General features: G+C 37.8%; 1 protein-coding gene across 1 annotated transcript in view; it reads right to left on the bottom strand.

Annotated features, from left to right (window-relative positions):
* Nucleotides 1-1037: 1037 nt before the first annotated feature.
* ppp2r5eb (protein phosphatase 2, regulatory subunit B', epsilon isoform b) overlaps nucleotides 1038-18144 on the bottom strand; it is a 59214-nt gene continuing 42107 nt past the window's right edge. Inside the window, exons 13-14 of the mRNA XM_056254903.1 lie at nucleotides 1634-1735; nucleotides 1038-1525 (exon numbers count right to left, since the gene is read on the bottom strand). Coding sequence (XP_056110878.1) covers nucleotides 1426-1525; nucleotides 1634-1735 — 202 coding nt within the window. The 3' untranslated portion in view covers nucleotides 1038-1425. The remainder of the gene's footprint in view (nucleotides 1526-1633; nucleotides 1736-18144) is intronic.

Raw genomic sequence — 18144 nt, 5'->3', positions numbered from 1 at the left:
TTCATCCGCTCACACACGCCACAAAAAAAGCAAATGTGCATTTCATCTTTATCACAAAACAGGTTTAATTTAATATCTCTTTATTTTTTAAAATAATTAAACATTTGTATTTCTCCGACCCTTTTTAACTTTTGTAATTGTTTGATGTCTGGGGCTTTCTAAAGCACAGGTTCAATTCTGACAATGCTCACCACCACAGCATCAGTCCTCCACAATCCCCCTCTCACTCCCCCCCAATCAGCAACTAAGTAAAAAAAAGGAAGAGAGAACAAATTCCACTTGGTCAAAAGAAAAAAACAAAACCAATTCCAGACAAAAAAACTAAACCCAAAACAAATTAGAAGTGAAACCCAAGAAAGAAAGAACGAAAAGATAAATCCCAAGAGGCTGTGTTCAATCTTTCCTCATCATATACTGGATTCTCCTAAACAAAAATACGCTAAATGTTCTACTAGATACAGAGTATCAAAGTACTGCATTCAGATACAGTATACAGGTACTTAACACTGTAAGAAACTCCCTCACACACTCGAATGCAGAATGTGTGTGTGAACGTGCAGTTCCATTTCTCGTGACAAGCTTCTCTGGTTTTGCTGCTGGAATTCTAGACACTACCTCAGATGTGTGTGTGTGTGTGTGTCTCTCATTCACTGGTACCAGTACCGGACTGGTGCTAAAGAGTGGCGGCACATTTGGACAGAAAAAGAACGAAAAGGGGGGGAGGGAATGAGCTGGTGTGTATTCATGATTCTGTGTCCACTTCCTCTTCTCTGCTGGTTACTGCATAGGGTCCTTTGCGTTCCCTTTGGAGAAGTCTACAATCCAGACCTGCTGCATTTATCCAGATGTTAATGGATAAACAAGGATAAACAAGTTATTATTTGCTTTCAAATATTCAGGACACTCAGGTGGCGAATGTTGATCCAATTCAGAGAGCGCTGACATGAAGAGGAAAAGAAAAAGGGGGTGAGTATGGGACGTAGAGAGGGGGGAGGAAGTGAGGAAAGAGAGAGAATTGGGCTGGTGTTGTTCAGTAAGGATGGGCGAGGTGAGTCAGATTGGTAGGTTGAGATTCTCCGTTTGTTTGATTTTCTTAACAGCAGTCGTTCATTTCAGTCCTACTGTCTATTCAAAGTCCTTCCAACTCCAGTGCGGGTTTCACTTTTTTTTTCTTTTTTCTTTTTGCTTATTTTTCTTTTTTAACTTACTTTTCTAGTCACGTTCTTTTTCGGCATAATATTTTTAAGGGGGGAAAAAAAGAGGATAAAATAAAGTTATTTACAGTGCTTTTGAAATAATGAGACTGACGAGGTGAATCTACGGTAAAGTAAGTCGCACAAATACAGAAAAGGAAAAAAAAGTGGCCAACGTTCCGAGCGCGTGGTGGAGGCGTTGGGGAAAAAGCGGTCCAGGAGAGGCGCGTCATTAAGTGGGAATAATTCCGTCACTCTGGAGGCTTCTCTTCAACTCCAGATCCTCCAACCTCTTCCACAGCTCTTCTCTCTCCTTCTCTTTCTTCTTCTCTCTGATGAATGACAAATAATGAAAATAAAGGTGAGGAGGTATGTTTAACACCACATGCATAAGCAGCAGGCAAGCCAAAGAGTAAAGAATCGGAAGAAAAACAGCTCACCTCTGACGATCTGACTTGTAAGTGGACGTGAGTTCATCAAACAAAGTGCTGTTCATTTCCATGAAGGACTTCAGAACATTATAGACTAAAGCTACTATGGCCCTTAAAGTGGAGAAAGAGAAAGAATTAGACCACTTAAAGCACTTGTTACACTGGAAATGGAAGGACAGGACATGTTTACTCCAGCAGATGGCAATATCCAATTAATGCTGGACAGTGATGACAGTTTTGTGAATATTACACAGGTATACTGGATCTTTACATGAAGACTGTGAGTGTACACTACTGTTCAAAAGTTTGCTCAACATAATACAATTGCTCAAAATACAATTTAAAATAACAGTTTTTCTATACTTTACTATATTTTAAAATAATTAATTTCTGTGTAGGTAAAGCTACATTTTCAGCAGCCATTACTCCAGTCTTCAGTGTCACATGACCCTTGAAAAGCTTTTTCAGGATTCTATGATGAATAGAAAGTTCAAAAGTAATTATTTTCAACAGATATTTTTTGTAACCAGGCTTTACTGTGACTTATGATCAACAATGTATTCTTGCTAAATAAAAGTATTATTTTCTTTAAAAAAAAAAAAAAATCTTATCGACCCCAGTAGTGAACAGTAGTATGGAAGCTTGTTTCCGCCACAGAATATTTTAAAAGATAATTGCGACTTTTTCATCTCACAATTGCGGGTTTAGAATTTGCGAGATACAAAGTCAGAATTGCGTAATATAAAGTTGCAATTGTGTGTTATAAAGTAAGAATTGCGAGAAATAAACTCGCAATTCTGACTTTTTTTCTCACAATTGCGAGTTTATATCTTACAGTTCTGACTTTTTAACACGCAATTGCGACATTATATCACGCAATTCTGGTTATAACTCGCAATTACGACTTTATATCACGCAATTCTGACTATAACTCGCAATTCTGAAAAAAAAAGTCAGAATTTTGAGATAAAAAGTCGCAATTATCTTTTTATTTTGCCGAAAAGAAACAAGCTTCCATACAGTCGTCAACATAGGCACTTTCACATGAAAAAAAAAACTCCAATAAAGCAACCACATAAGCAATGTCCCAATATATGTCCCATTTCTTTATTTATTAGGGCCCAAGCCCAAAGGGCGAAGGCCCTATTGTTTTCCTTAGGATTATTTATTATTATTATTATTATTATTAGGGCCCAAGCCCAAAGGGCGAAGGCCCTATTGTTTTCCTTAGGATTATTTATTATTAGGGCCCAAGCCCAAAGGGCGAAGGCCCTATTGTTTTCCTTAGGATTATTTATTATTAGGGCCCAAGCCTTGAAAAGGCGAAGGCCCTATTGTTTTCCTTAGGATTATTATTTTTTTTTTTTTTTTTCTCCTCTTTTATTTTTCTTACGACTATTCGGGCACTTTTGGGGCTCTTAACGTGCACGAAAACTCTTGAAACTTTGCACGCGGGTCAGAACCTGCGGCCATCAGGGTCGGGGTGAAGATGGTACCCGGGCATGGCAGGGGGGCTCGACAGCGCCCCCTGGAACGGGGTCCGAAAACTTGGTCCATAAATCAAACACGCTTGTATGTAAGAATATGAAACTCGGTACACATATAGATCTCATCGGTTCATATATACTTCATGCTCTTACTTTTTACCCCAGCCCAACAGGAAGTCGGCTATTTAGGGTTGTTTGTAAAACGCATGCAATGGAATTTAAAGTACTTCTCCTAGAGAATTCAAAGAAATGCCTCGAAACTCGGTCAGCATGAAGTCAAGATATTGAGGATGAAAAATTGCGAGGGGATTTTTGATATCTCGAACGGTTTGGCCGTGGCGGGGAAACGAAATTATGGCGAGAAACGTGAAACAGGAAGTGTGTTATAACTTCTGCATACATTAACTGATCTTGATGAAACTTCACCAGTGTGTTCGCTGTAAGAGGCCGATCACATGGATGTGACTATTGTGAGTCAAAGTTATAGCGCCACCAACTGGCAGCAGGAAGTGTGTCACTTTCAAAATGCTTCGAAATCACCCTCTTATTTTAACCCAATTTGCTTCAAACTTCATCTGTATAATGTAAACATACGCCAGATGTAGACCTGTGAATGGATTCTTGATATCTTTGATACTGTTGCCGTGGCAACACATCAAACTTTAAAATTCTTTTTTGATGCTTTTGAGACTCTTAGCATGCTTGAAATTGCATGAAACTCGACAGACATGTCACATATATTAGCCAGTAGACATGTGCAAAGTTTCAGGAACGGGCGTGGTGCAGGGACTCAGTAGCGCCACCTTTTGACAAAAGTGAGAGGGTTAGTTTCATAGTTTTACCTGCAATCTTAAAACTCGGTAGGCATATTGTTCAGATCAAGCCGGACAACTTTCTAATTTACAGTTTTTGGTTCCGAACAACATGAAGTCAGATATTTTGGTTTGAATGGGATGTTTTGGAGTAATCTCTGTCCCTCTCTCCCTCTCTCTGCATACCTCTGTGTCTGTGGGGGGAGGGGGATGTGTCTGTTTGAGTGACAAAGCTTTTAATTATTGTTGATCAAGGTTTCGGGGGCTTTTGGGGCCCTTAACATCCTCTAAAACTCTTGAAACTTTGCACACGGGTCAGAACCCGTGGCCATCAGGGCCGGACTGAAGCTGGTACCCGGGCGTGGCAGGGCGGACCGACAGCGCCCCCTGGACTGGGATTCGAACACTTGTCCATAAATCAAAGACACTTGCATGTAATAATATGAAACTGTGTACACTTATAGATCTCATTGGGTTAAACAACTTTCGTGCTCTAAGTTTTACGACATCCCAACAGGAAGCCGGCTATCATGGTTTGTTTGGAAACGCATACCCCTGAAATTCTATTTAATTCTCCTTGGGAATTGATCGGATTTCAAGCAAACTCGGTCAGCATGACGTCAAGACATTGATGATGCTAAATTCCGGAGGGATTTTTGATATCTCGAACGGTTTGGCCGTGGCGAGGAAATTAATTTTATGACTAAAAAAGGACACATAAAGTGTGTTATAACTTTGCTCGTTTTACCTACAGTTACAAAACTTGCCACGCATATTGTTCTCATCAAGCCAATCGACTTTCTAATTTAAAGTCATTAGCTCAGAGCAACAGAAAGTCAGATATTGTAGTTTGAATGGATTTCTTGTCCCCCTGCCATTCTGTTTGTGTGTGTGTCTGTGTGGGGAGGGGAGCAGAGGGGAGGGGAGGGAGGGAGGGTTGGTGTCTGTGTTTATGTGTGTGTGTGTGTGTGTGTGGCTGGCTGTATGATTTTTCCTGCATTAAAGGATAAAGAAATCTCTAAGTCCTTGTCTTTTCGCATAACAATTTTTGTATTTTTTTTTAAATGACAAAATATGCATCACTCCTCTTAAGTGGTTTATTTTATTCCCACCAAACTTTTTCAACATGATGAAAATACATTAAAGAAGCATAATTGTGAATATCTATTGAATATCTCTAATTGTTTTGCTATGGCGAGGGATTAAAGTCATGTAAAAAAAAAAAAAAAACACTAAAAGCTTCATATCTTCTAAAAATGTAATTATACACCATTTATTTCTAGATAAAATTATACAAATATCAGAACTAAACCCATTTTATTCTTGTTTTCAATTTAAGAATAATGTACAAGTTTAAAAACAGCCAGGATGCACTATTCAGTTAAAAAATAAATATATCAAATAATACATAGGGCTATACTGCCCTCTTGTGTTCAAAATCAGGTAGGCCTGTTGTATTTAAATATAGGTAGCTGCTATGTGACTCCGAGAATTTTTTCTCACCGGTTATTTGACGTGTAACACCGGGGGCTTTTATATCGCTAAGTAAAAAGTGAAAGTAAAGTAAGGACATTTATAGTGGTGGCGCTCGCAGTGCGCTCGAATGAATTTCTATGGAAGTAGAAATGAAAAAACGTTCGCTCTGTTTTGCTCGCTCGTCGCCATGGATGCGCACTGTAATGAATGCCACTGCAGCCGCATACTTTTTAGTGTCACTTTAAAATTAGTGCAATATCGGGGGCCGATTGCTTGAATTGTGAGTTCAATAGTCTATTATTTTTCACGGAAAACACAACAACAAAAGAGTACAATGACAGATTCGCTTAAATAGGCGCTTTTACATAAAATAGCCTATTCCGTCATCATCTTTTCAGTCAGCACTTCACTCTCGTGATTAATGAAATTTATTGCTGATATTTGCTGCAACTTTCGTTCCGCTCACAATTTAGTAAGCAAACACGCTTCAAATGTGTTTTTATTTTATTTTTGTGTATATATATGTGTGTGTATATATATATATATAGCTTATGTTTCAAATATAAGTTAATTAACAATCGTTTGAAAGAATGATACTTTTAAACATATCACTAAACCGTCATTAGGTGTCGCCAGGCGACCGTCTTAATGAGCGAGTCATTGATTCATTTGTTCGAACGATTCGTTCGAACGGCTGAGTCATTCATGAATGAGACAGATTATGGATTGGTCATTGAATCTTTCAGTCAACCGATTCGTTCAAAATGCTGAATCATTCAGTAATGAGAAAACACGTTGCTGTGAGATGCGCAATGGTTCTGCTGTGATCTTTGTTTAACTAGTTTCACTGCTGAAACAGAAAAAAGTCAATATTGCATATAAAATGTAAGTGATTTGACGTGTGTGTGAGAGAGATTGTGTCTGTTACAGTGACAAGAGTTTAACCCTTTAAGGCCTTGTCTTTTTGGATATATATCTCTTTTTTTATTACAAAATGTGCATACAACCCATATATTGTAAATGTATTGTTTGCTTTAAATTAAATTAAGATTGTATGTTTGGTAATTGAACCTAAATAAATTTAAAATTAGGAAGTCGGCTATATAGCAACAATAGTTACATCCATCTGATCGGCCTTCCTAAACCCATATATTATGGGTTTAGGAAGGCCGATCAGATGGATGTAACTATTGTGAGTCAAAGTTATAGCGCCACCAACTGGCAGCAAGAAGTGTGTCACTTTCTAAATGCTTTTGACAAAAGTGGGGGGGTTAGTTTTATCCACAGTAACAAAACTCGATATGTATATTGTACTCTTCGAGCCGGACAACTTTCTAATTTACCGTAATTAGCTCAGACCAAGAGGAAGTCAGATATTTTGGTTTGAATATGGTGAGCCTCTCTCTGTCTCTCTCTGAGCTAATATGGCAAGCCGTTTTAACATTTAATCATTTTAACCTACTAGTCTCTATTTTCATGCTACTAGTACTTATTTTTTAGATACTAGTATCTATTCCATTAAGTACTAGTACTTACTCATTAGCGACTAGTGCTTATTCTGTTTAGAATATTCAAAGTGCTTATTCAATTTTTATGCTTATTTATATTTTCAGAGCAGAAATTTTTTTTCAATTTAAGAATTATTTTTAAGTTTAAAAACAGCCAGAATGGTTGTTTAGTCAAAAATAATAATAATCCAAATCATATATAGTGCTATACTGCCCTCTTGTGTTCAAAATCAGGTAGGCCTATTGAATTTATATATATTTATATATTAGAGAGAGATTGTGTCTGTTACAGTGACAAGAGTTTAACCCTTTAAGGCCTTGTCTTTTTGGATATATATCTTTTTTTTATAAAAAAAAGTGCATACAACCAATATATTTTAAATGTATTGTTTGCTTTAAATTAAATTAAGATTGTGTGTTTGGTAATTGAACCTAAATAAATTTAAAATTAATGTTCTATATTTCAGATCAATATATTTGTTTTCCTTCATTTTAATCAACACTAACTTTATTCTCATCTGAATTATAAATAACTTATTTCTGTATAAAATAAAAAATCCCGAATAATCCAGACCAACCAGAGCGCACTATTTCTACAACATCATCAGTGCTGAAGCGGAACTACCAGAGTCGTTCGGCAGATAGTGAGCAGATATTTTGTGTCACGTCGTGCACAATAACCCTAAAGGCACCAGGGTGGCGGTGCCACCGGCTTTTTATATATATATATATATATAAATATAGCTGCGAGCAGCGATGAAGGGCCAAAGCCGGCGGCACCGCCACCCTGGTGCCTTTAGGTAACTAAAGGCACCGGGGTTGCGGTGCCACCGGCTTGGGCCCGTAATCGCTGCTCGCAGCTATATTTATTATTATTATTATTATTATTATTATTTTTCTGCTACCTTTTGGACACTTTTGGAGGCCTTAACATGCTCAAAAACTCCTGAAACTTTGCACACATGTCAGAACCCGCGGCCATCAGGGCCGGGCTGAAGATGGTACCCGGGCGTGGCAGGGGGGCTCGACAGCGCCCCCTGGAACGGGGTCCGAAAACATGGTCCATAAATCAAACACGCTTGCATGTAATAATATGAAACTCGGTACACATGTAGATCTCCTCGTTTCATATATACTTCACACTCTTACTTTTTACCCCAGCCCAACAGGAAGTCGGCTATTTAGGGTTGTTGGTAAAACACACGCAATGGAATGTGAAATACTCCTCCTAGAGAATTCAAACAAACGGCACGAAACTCGGTCAGCATGAAGTCAAGACATTGAGGATGAAAGTTTGCGAGGGGATTTTTGATATCTCGAACGGTTTGGCCGTGGCGAGGAAACAAAATTATGGCGAGAAACGTGAAACAGGAAGTGTGTCATAACTACTGCATACATTAACTGATCTTGATGAAACTTCAACAGTGTGTTCGTTGTAAGAGCCCGATCACATGGATGTGACTATTGTGAGTCAAAGTTATAGCGCCACCAACTGGCAGCAGGAAGTGTGTCACTTCCTAAATGCTTTTGACAAAAGGGGGGGGGGGGGTAGTTTTATCTACAGTAATAAAACTCGATATGTATATTGTACTCTTCGAGCCGGACAACTTTCTAATTTACCGTAATTAGCTCGGATCAACAGAAAGTCAGATATTTTTGTCTGAATGTGGATTTTTGGCTAAAAAAGCCTCTGATTTTTTACCCACTCCTCTTAAGTGGTTTATTCAATTCCCACCAAACTTTTTCAACATGATGAAAATACATTAAAGAAGCTAAATTGTGAATGGCTATTGAATATCTCAAATTGTTTTGCTATGGCGAGGGATTAAAGTCATGTCAAAAAAGTAAACACTAAAAGCCTCATATCTTCTAAAAAATTAATTATACACCATTTATTTCTAGATAAAATTACACAAATATCAGAACTAACCCCATTTTATTCTTGTTTTCAATTTAAGAATAATGTACAAGTTTAAAAACAGCCAGAATGTGCTATTCAGTTAAAAAATAAATACATCAAGTAATACAAAGGGCTATACTGCCCTCTTGTGTCCAAAATGATATCAACTCAGTACATAAAACTTTTTTATCAGGTATGGCTATTGTAATTAAATATAAATATATTAGGTATGTGGCTGTGAGGATCTTTTCCCACCGGTTAATCGACGTTAGACACCAGCGAGGCCTTTTAAATCGCTAATATAAAAGTGAAAGTAAAGTAAGGACGTCCGCACGGACATAGTGGTGGCGCTCGCAGTGCGCTCGAATGAATTTCTATGGAAGTGGAAATGAAAAAACGTTCGCTCTGTTCTGCTTGCTCGTCGCCATGGACGCGCACCGTTATGAATGCCAGTGCAGCCGCATACTTTTTAGTGTCACTTTAAAATTAGCACCATATCGGGGGCCGATTGTTTCCGGTTTTCAGGTAATACACAACAACAAATGAGTAAATGACAGATTCGCTTAAATAGGCGCTTTTACACAAAATATTCCATCATCATTTTTTTCAGTCAGCTCTTCACTCTCGTGATTAATGAATTTTGACTCCTGTTGCTGATCTTTGCTGCAACTTTCGTTCAGCTCACAATTTAGTAAGCAAACACGCTTCAAATGTGTTTTTATTTTATTTTTGTGTATACATATGTGTGTGTATATATATATATATATATATATAGCTTATGTTTCAAATATGAGTTAATTAACAATCGTTGGAAAGAATGATACTTTTAAACATATCACTAAACCGTCATTAGGTGTCGCCAGGCGACCGTCTTAATGAGCGAGTCATTGATTCATTCCTTCAAACGATTCGTTCGAACGGCTGAGTCATTCATGAATGAGACAGATTATGGATTGGTCGTTGAATCTTTGAGTCAACCGATTCGTTCAAAATGCTGAATCATTCAGTAATGAGAACGCGTTGCTGTGAGATCCTCGATGGTTCTGCTGTGATCTTTGTTTAACTATTTTCGCTGCTGAAACAGAAAAAAAGTCAATATTGCATCTAAAATGTAAGTGATTTGACGTGTGTGTGTGTGTGTGTGTGTGTGTGTGATTGTGTCTGTTACAGTGATTGTTTAACCCTTGTTAAAGTTTAGGCCTTGTCTTTTTGGATATATATCTTTTTATATATAAAAAAATAGCATACAACCCTGAGAATTTTCTCTCCCTCTCTCTTCGTCTCTGTGTGTGAGGGATTTGTCTATTGCTTTTAATGGAGTTCAAGGTTTCAGGGGCTTTTGGGGCTCTTAACGTGCTCAAAAACTATTGAAACTTTGCACACAGGTCAGAGCCCACAGCCATCAGGGCCGGGCTGAAGCTGGTACCCGGGCGTGGCAGGGGGGCTCAACAGCGCCCCCTTGAACGGGGTCCAACAATTTGGTCCATATATCCAACACGCTTGCATGAATTAATATGAAACTTAGTACACATATAGATCTCATCGGGCCGAACATCTTTCCCCTGGTCAAGTTTTACGCCAGCCCAACAGGAAATCGGCTATTATGGGTTGTTTGGAAAACGCTTGCTGTGGAATTTGAAGTACTACTCCTAGGCAATTCATTCAATCATTGCCAAACTCGGTGTGCATGAAGTCAAGACATTAAGGATGCTAAATTGTGGACAGATTTTTGATATCTCGAACGGTTTGGCCACGGAGAGGAAATTAATTTTCATGACTAAAAAAGGACATATAAAGTGTGTTATAACTTAGTCAGTTTTACCTACAGTTACAAAACTCAGCGTGTATATTCTTCTCCTCAAGCCGAACAACTTTCTAATTTAAAGTAATTAGCTCCGACCCTCAGAAAGTCAGATATTGTGGTTTGAATATGGTCATTTTCTCTCTCTCTCTGAGCCAATATGGCAAGCCGCTTTAACATTTAATCATTTTAACCTACTAGTCTCTATTTTCATGCTACTAGCACTTATTTTTTAGATACTAGTATCTATTCCATTAAGTACTAGTACTTATTCATTTGGGACTAGTGCTTATTCTTTAGTACTAGTGCCTATTCTTTAGATACTAGTGCTTATTCTTTAGATATTCTTTTGAATACGTATTAGTAGCTAATGAATAAGTACTGGTATCTATTTAATATGTACTAGTATCTAATGACTTAGTACTAGTATTTATTGAATAAATACTAGTATCTATTAATAGGTACTAGTATCTAAAAGGTCATTTTCTCTCTCTCTCTCTGAGCCAATATGGCAAGCCGTTTTAACATTTAATCATTTTAACCTACTAGTCTCTATTTTCATGCTACTAGTACTTATTTTTTAGATACTAGTATCTATTCCATTAAGTACTAGTACTTATTCATTAGCGACTAGTGCTTATTCTGTTTAGAATATTCAAAGTGCTTATTCAATTTTTATGCTTATTTATATTTTCAGAGCAGAAAATCCGATTTTTCTGCTTATTCAATATTGCATCTAAAATGTAAGTGACTTGACGTGTGTGTGTGTGTGTGTGTGTGTGTGTGTGTGTGTGTGTGTGTGTGTGTGTGTGTGTGTGTGTGTGAGAGAGAGAGAGAGAGAGAGAGAGAGAGAGAGAGAGAGAGAGAGAGAGAGAGAGAGAGAGAGAGAGAGAGAGAGAGAGAGAGAGAGAGAGAGAGAGAGAGAGAGAGAGAGAGAGAGAGAGAGAGAGAGAGAGAGAGAGAGAGAGAGAGAGAGAGATTGCTACCTGCTTAAATTAAATTAAGATTGTATGTTTGGTAATTGAACCTAAATACATTTAAAATTAATGTGCTATATTTCAGATCAATATATTTGTTTTCCTTCATTTTAATCAACACTAACTTTATTCTCATCTGAATTATAAATAACTTATTTCTGTATAAAATAAAAAATCCCGAATAATCCAGACCAACCAGAGCGCACTATTTCTACAACATCATCAGTGCTGAAGCGGAACTACCAGAGCCGTTCGGCAGATAGCGAGCAGATATTTTGTGTCACGTCGTGCACAATAACCCTAAAGGCACCAGGGTGGCGGTGCCACCGGCTTTTTATATATATATATATATATATATAAATATAGCTGCGAGCAGCGATGAAGGGCCAAAGCCGGCGGCACCGCCACCCCGGTGCCTTTAGGTAACTAAAGGCACCGGGGTTGCGGTGCCACCGGCTTGGGCCCGTAATCGCTGCTCGCAGCTATATTTATTATTATTATTATTATTATTTTTCTGCTACCTTTTGGACACTTTTGGAGGCCTTAACATGCTCAAAAACTCCTGAAACTTTGCACACATGTCAGAACCCGCGGCCATCAGGGCCGGGCTGAAGATGGTACCCGGGCGTGGCAGGGGGGCTCGACAGCGCCCCCTGGAACGGGGTCCGAAAACATGGTCCATAAATCAAACACGCTTGCATGTAATAATATGAAACTCGGTACACATGTAGATCTCCTCGTTTCATATATACTTCACACTCTTACTTTTTACCCCAGCCCAACAGGAAGTCGGCTATTTAGGGTTGTTGGTAAAACACACGCAATGGAATGTGAAATACTCCTCCTAGAGAATTCAAACAAACGGCACGAAACTCGGTCAGCATGAAGTCAAGACATTGAGGATGAAAGTTTGCGAGGGGATTTTTGATATCTCGAACGGTTTGGCCGTGGCGAGGAAACGAATTTATGGCGAGAAACAACAAACAAGAAGTGCGTTATAACTTCTGCATACATTAACTGATCTTGATGAAACTTCAGCAGTGTGATCGCTGTAAGAGGCCGATCACATGGATGTGACTATTGTGAGTCAAAGTTATAGCGCCACCAACTGGCAGCAGGAAGTGTGTCATTTTCTAAATGCTTTTGACAAAAGTGGGGGGGTTAGTTTTATCTACAGTAACAAAACTCGATATGTATATTGTACTCTTCGAGCCGGACAACTTTCTAATTTACCGTAATTAGCTACGACCAACAGGAAGTCAGATATTTTGGTTTGAATGTGGATTTCAGATTCTGAGTTTTTAGCTACTCCTCCTAAGTAGTTTATTTTATTCATGCCAAACTTTTTCAACATGATGAAAATACATTGAAGATGCTAAATTGTGAACAGATATTGAATATCTCAAACGGTTTTGCTATGGTTGAGGGATTCAAGTAATGTCAAAAAAAGAATCAGGGCATGTCTCATATCTTTCTAAAATGTAATTATACACCATTTATTTTTATATAAAATTATACAAATATTAGAACTAAACCCATTTTATTCCTTTTTTTCAATTTAAGAATTATTTTTAAGTTTAAAAACAGCCAGAATGGTTGTTTAGTCAAAAATAATAATAATCCAAATCATATATAATGCTATACTGCCCTCTTGTGTTCAAAATCAGGTAGGCCTATTGAATTTATAAATATTTATATATTAGGGATGTTACTATGGGAATATTTTCCCACCGGTTAATCAACGTGTGATTGTGTAAACCAATTGTGTAAACCTCCCGCTGGGGGGTTTAAAAACACTAACTTGAAAGCGAAAGTATAATATGGACGTCCGCACAGACATTGAAATGGTGGCGCTCGAATGAATTCCTATGGAAGTAGAAATTAACTAAACGTTCGCTCTGTTCTGCTCGCTCGTCGCCATGGACGCGCACCATTATGAATGCCAGTGCAGCCGCATACTTTTTAGTGTCACTAAAATTAGTGCAATTTCGGGGGCCGATTGCTTGAATTGTGAGTTCAATAGTCTATTATTTTTCACGGAAAACACAACAATAAAAGAGTACAATGACAGATTCGCTTAAATAGGCGTTTTTACATAAAATAGCCTATTCCATCATCATCTTTTCAGTCAGCTCTTCACTCTCGTGATTAATGAAATTTGACTCCTGTTGCTGATATTTGCTGCAACTTTCGTTCAGCTCACAATTTAGTAAGCAAACACGTTTCAAATGTGTTTTTATTTTATTTTTGTGTATGTGTGTGTATATGTATGTATATATATAAATATAGCTTATGTTTCAAATATGAGTTAATTAACAATCGTTGGAAAGAATGATACTTTTAAACATAACACTAAACCGTCATTAGGTGTCGCCAGGCGACCGTCTTAATGAGCGAGTCATTGATTCATTCGTTTGAACGACTGAGTCATTCATGAATGAGATAGATGTTTATGGATTGATTGGTCATTGAATCTTTGAGTCAACCGATTCGTTCAAAATGCTGAATCATTCAGTAATGAGAACGCGTTGCTGTGAGATGCGCGATGGTTCTGCTGTGATCTTTGTTTAACTATTTTCGCTGCTGAAACAGAAAAAAAGTCAATATTGCATGTAAAATGTAAGTGATTTGACTTGTGTGTGTGTGTGTGTGATTGTGTGTGTGATTGTGTCTGTTACAGTGATAAGAGTTTAACCCTTGTTAAACTTTAGGCCTTGTCTTTTTGGATATATATCTTTTTATATTAAAAAATAGTCATACAACCCATATATTTTAAATGTATTGTTTGCTTTAAATTACATTAAGATTGTATGTTTGGTAATTGAACCTGAATGAATTTTAAATGAATGTGCTATATTTCAGATCATATATTTGTTTTCCTTAAAATTTGAACTAACACTAACTTTATTCTCATCTGAATGATAGATTATTTATTTCTGTATAAAATAAAAACACATTTGATTTTTCTTTTTTAATCAATGTAGAATGTGTAACTGAAAAAATAAACAGATTAGGGCTCTGTTTGATGACAAGAAATGAAAACCAATGCGATATGATGAATGTCCAAAAGATGGCTCCCACAGACTGTTTTTAAATAGGATTGTTTGATATTTTTTGCTTTTAAACTGTGTGTGTGTGTGTGTGTGTGTAAGAGATTTTGGTTGGGTGACAGTTGTAGTTTACAGTTTGACAAGAGTTTATAGCTTGACAAAAGCACAATGTTGTGTTTTATTGCAAGTGTACACAAATATAAGTAAACACTTTGCAGTTTGAATAATGTCCTGTATGAACAAAAGGACGGAGTATGTTTTTATGTCTACATTGTTCAATTACGCCACACACACACACACACACACACACAAACACACACACACACACACACACACACACACACACACACACACACACACACAAACACTATTTTTCTAATCAGATCAGGCAAGTAATATTCTGTCTTGTCTCTTAAAAAAACAATATATATATATTTATGTATATATATATATATATATATATATATATATATATGTGTGTGTGTGTGTGTGTGTGTGTTTGTGTGTGTATATATATAAATATAGCTGCGAGCAGCGATGAAAGGGCCAAAGCCGGCGGCACCGCCACCCCGGTTATAGCGCCACCAACTGGCAGCAGGAAGTCTGTCACTTTCAAAAAGCTTTGAAATCACCTGATTGCTTCAAACTTCACTACTATGATGTAAACACACGGCAGATGTAGACCTGGATGTAGACCTGACCTTTCAGAAGGTTGCTCTCGCATACTTTGTGGTTGATATGTGCCCTCAATGCACACTTTTGCAGAGCCCACACTGATACAAGCTCTACAGCACACTTCTTTTCGACAGTCAAAGCAGGGTTACGTTTTTGCACGTCGTGCACAATAACCCTAAAGGCACCAGGGTGGCGGTGCCACCGGCTTTATATATATATATATATATATATATATATATATATATATATATAAATATAGCTGCGAGCAGCGATGAAGGGCCAAAGCCGGTGGTACCGCCACCCCGGTGCCTTTAGGTAACTAAAGGCACCGGGGTTGCGGTGCCACCGGCTTGGGCCCGTAATCGCTGCTCGCAGCTATATTTATTATTATTATTATTATTATTATTATTTTTCTGCTACCTTTTGGACACTTTTGGAGGCCTTAACATGCTCAAAAACTCCTGAAACTTTGCACACATGTCAGAACCCGCGGCCATCAGGGCCGGGCTGAAGATGGTACCCGGGCGTGGCAGGGGGGCTCGACAGCGCCCCCTGGAACGGGGTCCGAAAACATGGTCCATAAATCAAACACGCTTGCATGTAATAATATGAAACTCGGTACACATGTAGATCTCCTCGTTTCATATATACTTCACACTCTTACTTTTTACCCCAGCCCAACAGGAAGTCGGCTATTTAGGGTTGTTGGTAAAACACACGCAATGGAATGTGAAATACTCCTCCTAGAGAATTCAAACAAACGGCACGAAACTCGGTCAGCATGAAGTCAAGACATTGAGGATGAAAGTTTGCGAGGGGATTTTTGATATCTCGAACGGTTTGGCCGTGGCGAGGAAACAAAATTATGGCGAGAAACGTGAAACAGGAAGTGTGTCATAACTACTGCATACATTAACTGATCTTGATGAAACTTCAACAGTGTGTTCGTTGTAAGAGCCCGATCACATGGATGTGACTATTGTGAGTCAAAGTTATAGCGCCACCAACTGGCAGCAGGAAGTGTGTCACTTCCTAAATGCTTTGAAATCACCCTCTTATTTTTACCCGATTTGCTTCAAACTTTATGTGTATAATGTAAACACACGGCAGATGTAGACCTGTGAAAGGATTATTGATATCTTAGATACTGTTGCCGTGGCAACACATCAAACTTTAATATTCTTGTTTGATGCTTTTGAGACTCTTAGCATGCTTGAAATTGCATGAAACTCGACAGACACAGGTATGCATATGGTTCAGATCAAGCCGGACAACTTTCTAATTAACTGTCATTAGCTCAGACCAAGAGGAAGTTAGATATTTTGGTTTGAATGTGGATGTTTCTGAGAATTTTCTCTCCCTCTCCCTCTGACAGAGAGAATGCACCCTGCCATTCGTGTGTGTCTGTGTCTGTGTCTGTGTGGGGAGGGGGGGAGGGGCTCTTTTAGTTTAAACACAAAATTATACATAGGGCCATACTGCCCTCTTGTGTCCAAAATTATATTTATATATACATTATACATATATTTGGTATGTGACTGAGGACCGAGAGCTTTTAAATACGGGACATTGATAATGGCCACGTGCAGAGCGCTCGAGGGAATTCCTATGGAAGTAGGAATGAACTAAAAAACGTTCGCTCTGTTCTGCTCGCTCGTCGCCATGGACGCGCACCATTATGAATGCCAGTGCAGCCGCATACTTTTTAGTGTCACTTTAAAATTAGTGCAATAACGGGGCCGATTGCTTGAATTGTGAGTTCAATAGTCTATTATTTTTCACGGAAAACACAACAACAAAAGAGTACAATGATAGATTCGCTTAAATAGGGGCTTTTACATAAAATAGCCTATTCCGTCATCATCTTTTCAGTCAGCTCTTCACTCTCGTGATTAATGAAATTTGACTCCTGTTGCTGATATTTGCTGCAACTTTCGTTCCGCTCACAATTTAGTAAGCAAACACGCTTCAAATGTGTTTTTATTTTATTTTTGTGTATATATATGTGTGTGTATATATATGTGTGTATATATATATATATATATAGCTTATGTTTCAAATATGAGTTAATTAACAATCGTTGGAAAGAATGATACTTTTAATATCACTAAACCGTCATTAGGTGTCGCCAGGCGACCGTCTTAATGAGCGAGTCATTGATTCATTCGTTCAAACGATTCGTTCGAACGGCTGAGTCATTCATGAATGAGACAGATTATGGATTGGTCGTTGAATCTTTGAGTCAACCGATTCGTTCAAAATGCTGAATCATTCAGTAATGAGAACGCGTTGCTGTGAGATGCTCGATGGTTCTGCTGTGATCTTTGTTTAACTATTTTCGCTGCTGAAACAGAAAAAAAAGTCAATATTGCATCTAAAATGTAAGTGATTTGACGTGTGTGTGTGTGTGTGTGTGTGTGTGTGTGTGTGATTGTGTCTGTTACAGTGATTGTTTAACCCTTGTTAAAGTTTAGGCCTTGTCTTTTTGGATATATATCTTTTTATATAAAAAAAAATAGCATACAACCCATGTATTTTAAATGTATTGTTTGCTTTAAATTACATTGAGATTTGTATGTTTGGTAATTGAACCTGAATGAATTATAAATGAATGTGCTATATTTCAGATCATATATTTGTTTTCCTTAAAATTTGAACTAACACTAACTTTATTCTCATCTGAATGATAGATTATTTATTTCTGTATAAAATAAAAACACATTTGATTTTTCTTTTTTAATCAATGTAGAATGTGTAACTGAAAAAATAAACAGATTAGGGCTCTGATCGAGGACAATAATGTCAAAAAAAGAATCAGGGCATGTCTCATATCT

The sequence above is a fragment of the Rhinichthys klamathensis genome, unplaced genomic scaffold, assembly GCF_029890125.1.
Source record: "Rhinichthys klamathensis goyatoka isolate OS25496 unplaced genomic scaffold, OSU_Roscu_1.1 h1tg000115l_1, whole genome shotgun sequence".
In the NCBI taxonomy this organism is placed as follows: Eukaryota; Metazoa; Chordata; class Actinopteri; order Cypriniformes; family Leuciscidae; genus Rhinichthys; species Rhinichthys klamathensis.
Note: the sequence above shows the minus strand (reverse complement) of the source record. Positions and strands in the feature narration are given on the sequence as shown.